The sequence below is a fragment of the Rosa rugosa genome, chromosome 3 (genome assembly GCF_958449725.1).
Source record: "Rosa rugosa chromosome 3, drRosRugo1.1, whole genome shotgun sequence".
Lineage (NCBI taxonomy): Eukaryota > Viridiplantae > Streptophyta > Magnoliopsida > Rosales > Rosaceae > Rosa > Rosa rugosa.
In genome coordinates, this window is record NC_084822.1 from 9,915,940 (window position 1) to 9,920,469 (window position 4,530).

Here is a 4,530-nt window from a genome sequence, read left to right on the forward strand (position 1 = left end):
CCTTCGCTACCTTCCCACATGGAGTCCCTTTTATGTTGAAGAGAACCACTTTCTTCTGCCTTAAGCTCTTGCGCCTTGAAATACGTGACATTGTCACACAATGCCGTTTAAGTAGCTTTAGACCTCCGGTCTCTTCATCCTTCCTATTAGATTTCCCATTAGTATCGGAAATCGATGCATCAGCTGATGTGGAACCTGACTTTTTTGATGACTTAGTTTTCTTTAGTTTCAGTCCCTTATCCTTTGACTTCTTCGGTGTTGATTCTTTGGTGTTGAGGCAGATTTTGATGGTGCCATTATCTACAACAAAAAAACATGAGACATTAATTAGCCACTTGAACAGCAGAATACACATAATCAATAATAAATGTAAGGACGATATAATGCACACAATAAAGACACTCATCAAGCATAAAGGAACTAAAAACTAGGGAATTATCAGTAATCACATGACATATAGAAAGCTTCAATTAGTTTCATTCAACAAACTGATCACAATTACATGGTCCGTACCATATGACATGGTTAGAGCAAAAATAAAAGCACTGATCCTACAATACAACAGAAACCACAAGGCATTGCTGTGGGATAACAACTTAAACTAATAGAAAATAAACTGCCTATATTATCCATCAACAACTATATCCTCCTCCCCTTCCCGCATGTAGCCCACTTCATCCTCGTTCGGTAAGTTACCAGGTAACTCAATAGATGGCATCACAGTGGTGATGGGATGGTGAGCAATAACAGTGTCCCCAAGCTCATCTTCAACCTCAAAGTCATTGTAATCCCTTGCAGGAATTCTTAAAACTACTGACCACATTGGATCTACAGGGTCTTGAACATAAAAGATCTGCTGAACACAGTTTCCCAACACAAAAGTGTCATTTAAATGACCTTTCTTACTCAAATTCACCAACGTGAACCCAAGCTCATCTAACTTTACACCCCTTCTATTTTCTACCCAATCACACTTAAAGATAGGGATCCTAAACATTTCATAATCGAGCTCCCATATTTCAGTAATCACACCATAGAAGCTCATGTCATCTATAATTGGCCTTTAATTTATCCCTAGCAGTAGCTACTTGCGGTGTCTTAGCAAGCAAGTAGACACCACTATTTTGCGTTGATCTAAGATCATCGCGCTTCTTTGTGTTATATTGAACTCCTGCAATTCGGTAACCGCTGAACGTTGGTACTTCATTGCTTGGTTTATCTGAAAGCCACCTGACAATGTCAGGGATGTTAGCATCTGGTTCACTCAGTTGAACAGCAACCTGCAAAATAGATAATAGTTAATGTCCTTCTTCAACAGCTAATAATAGTAATCTCAAAACTGAACAGTTTATATTCCCATAAACATTGTCACTATTGGGACTTACCCTCTCCTTCAACCAATCTGCAAATGTCTTGTTTTGCTTGTCCGTAAGCCACTTTTCATTCTTTATTAATTTTGGAAACTCCCTCTTCAAGTATTCCAAGTGTTCACTGCAATTGCCAATAAAACAGTGAGACAATGAGTGAAGATTAGTGTTTACTTTGCATGAAGTATTAACAGAAATGACAATATTAGATAGAGAGATAGTACTTACTCAAAATAGCTTCTGAATTCATCCGTGTTTTGAAGCACACAGAGATGAGCTTGGTTGAATAACTTGCCGTAAACAATAACAATTGTAGCACCTGAGGTAGGCTTGTCCTCTTTGTGAGTGGCAGATGGAATCCCAACAGTCTCGTCGTCGATGAAAATTTCTGCTAAAAACTCAACCGCCTCTTCAGCAATATAACACTCTGCAATGCAACCTTCGGGCCGATTTCTATTTCGAACATATCCTTTGCAAATCTTCATGTACCTCTCAAAGGGATACATCCATCGAAAGCAAACCGGTCCACATAACTCCACCTCTCTAACTAGGTGAACCGTTAGATGAACCATTATGTCAAAAAAGGATGGGGGAAAGTACTTTTCCAGCTCACACAATGTTTCAACAAGTTCACTTTGGATTTTCGGCAGCCTTGACACATCAATAGTCTTGCTGCAGATTTCATTAAAAAACAAGCATAATCTGATCACAGCAATTCTGACCGGCTTTTCAAGCACACCTCGGATGGCAACAGGGAGGAGTTGCTGCATTAAGGCATGACAATCATGGGATTTAAGTCCACTAAGCCTCAAATCATCCATGGAAACCAAGTTTGATATGTTAGAAGAATAGTCTTCAGGAACCTTCATACCAAAAAAAGACCCACATATGCATCTTTTTTCACTTGTCTTTAGGTTCCAGCTTGCCATTGGCATGCGCTCCTTCTTGGGACCTTCAAGATCAGGCTTTAATCCTAATCTAATACCCATTTCTACAAGGTCCAACCGAGTTTTCACCCCATCCTTTGTTTTTCCAGGAATATTCAACAAGGTTCCTATGAGACTATCGCATACATTTTTCTCTTTATGCATCACATCAAGGCAGTGCTGAACAGGGAGAAACTTCCAGTATTCAAGTTCAAAAAAGATAGACTTTTTCTTCCAGCAAGGCCTGGTTTCATTGTCCCCACCCTTATAAGGAGGACGGGGATTTTTTTTTCCCAAAAGGCCACTTTGGAACTTCTTGCTCCACCCTTTCTAGTACTTCTTCTCCACTCAAAGGAACAGGAGAGGGAGAATGTTCTAGAAAGTTGTTGAAAGCAGCCTTTTGCCTTCGATAAGGATGGTTTCTTCCTAAAAACCTCCGATGCACGATGTAAGCCATTTTCCCTCCATTAACTAGTCTTGTTGGTTTTGTTTTTTCAAGGCAAATAGGGCATGCATTATACCCTTTAACTATACTTCCAGAAAGGTTACCATAAGCTGGAAAATCGTTGATTGTCCAGAATAGTAAACCTCTAAGAGTAAAGTATTCACTTTGTCTTGCATCGTAGACACCACTAACTCCTTCCCACAACAGCTTCAAGTCGTCTATTAAAGGTTCCAAGTAGACATCGATGTCATTTCCTGGTTGTTTTGGCCCAGAAATCAATAGAGTTAACAACATGTGTTTCCTCTTCATTATGAGCCATGGAGGCAGATTATATGCGACTAGAATAACAGGCCAACAACTGTATTTGCTGCTTAATGAACTATGGGGATTGAACCCATCTGATGACAATGCAAGTCGTAGGTTTCTAGGGTCAGAACCAAAGTCTGGCCATTTATCATCTACTAACTTCCACGAAGCTGCATCGGCCGGATGTCGCATCAAGCCATCGCGTTTTCTGTTAGTAGCATGCCAAGTCAGAATCTTACATGTATCCTTTGACTGAAACATTTTCTTAAACCTAGGAATAGGGGGAAAGTACCACAATACCTTTGCAGGTACACCTTCCCTCTCTTTGGAGTTTTTACCTAATTTCCACCTTGAAGTACCACATGTAGGGCACTCAATTGCATCAGCATACTCTTTTCTATACAGAACACAATCATTTGGGCAGGCATGAATTTTAGTGTAACCCATTCCTAGAGAACTCAAAGTCTTCTTTTCCTCATAAACAGAGGCAGGTATCTCATTGCCTACTGGAAGAAACTCCGCAAATGCAATCAACCACTCAGAGAAAGAAACATCACTCATACCATGCTTCGCTTTCAAGTTGTAAAGTCTTACTAGAACATTCAACCGTGTGTGCCTATCACAACCAGTATATAATGGTTTATTGGCGTCATCGACAAACTGCCTAAACTCATTACACTCATCACTTTCCATCTCTGCATCACTACCTGACCCTACTTCATATTCAGGTATTTCATTTCCATTCACAGAGTGTGAACTGTGTGAATCTGAATCTGCTACTGCAACATTAGCAGATTCCTCTATTTCTGAATCCGATATTGCCTCCTCATGTTCATTCCATATATCATAACTCGGATCAATTCCATTCAAAAATAGATGGTCCCTTATTACAGATGCAGAAAAGTAGTCAACATTTCCACAATTTGTACAAGGACAGGGAATATGGTTAGGGTCTTTAGCATTATCCAAGGCAAATTTACAGAACTGTATCACCCCTAATTTATACTGACGAGACCTCCTATCCGCAACCATATCCATGTTCTATCCATTTATACTACGCATAAACAGAAAAGAAAACAAGAAGACAGACTTAATTGCAGATATATCAACAGGAACACACACTTAAATTTGTTAGTTTCTTTTAATCTGATAGGTACTGGAAAAGCAATAATTTCTAACTGTTTTTCATGCTTCTAAAATTAACAGAGGCAAATACAGAATAACATGATATGCAAGTACCATAAATATATCAGCAGCAAGCAACCAAAAATAACATGATCTGCAAGTATTATGTTGTCATCATAGAGTAATCCCCAAACTGTAAATGCAGCAATTCAATAACAAAAGCATTGCAGTGATAAGAACAAAATTCAATGCAAAGATAATTTAATTAGAGATGTACCTTTAACAATATAGTCTTCTTTACGCGTAGTCAGTCAACCATTAATCCAAAGCCATCAGGTGGGCATACCTAATAATAACATGA

The 4,530-nt window shown here is 39.1% G+C and overlaps 1 protein-coding gene across 1 annotated transcript; it reads right to left on the minus strand.

The window, feature by feature from the left end:
• Positions 1 to 1,046: 1,046 nt before the first annotated feature.
• Positions 1,047 to 4,082, minus strand: LOC133737176 (uncharacterized). The gene is made up of 4 exons (XM_062164785.1): positions 2,631 to 4,082; positions 1,596 to 2,473; positions 1,386 to 1,491; positions 1,047 to 1,280 (listed from the first exon to the last, which is right to left on the minus strand). Exons 1-4 carry the CDS (start codon positions 4,080 to 4,082, stop codon positions 1,047 to 1,049), a joined length of 2,670 nt encoding a protein of 889 aa, XP_062020769.1.
• Positions 4,083 to 4,530: the final 448 nt, after the last annotated feature.

Excerpts from the sequence above, each read along its gene's own strand:
- LOC133737176 (XM_062164785.1), bottom strand. The coding sequence starts at position 4,082 with ATGGATATGGTTGCGGATAGGAGGTCTCGTCAGTATAAATTAGGGGTG. Across the intron at positions 2,474-2,630 it reads TTCCTTTGAGTGGAGAAGAA|CACTGCCTTGATGTGATGCA; the intron begins GTACTAGAAAGG and ends CTCCCTGTTCAG. Across the intron at positions 1,492-1,595 it reads GAATTCAGAAGCTATTTTGA|TGAACACTTGGAATACTTGA; the intron begins GTAAGTACTATC and ends TGGCAATTGCAG.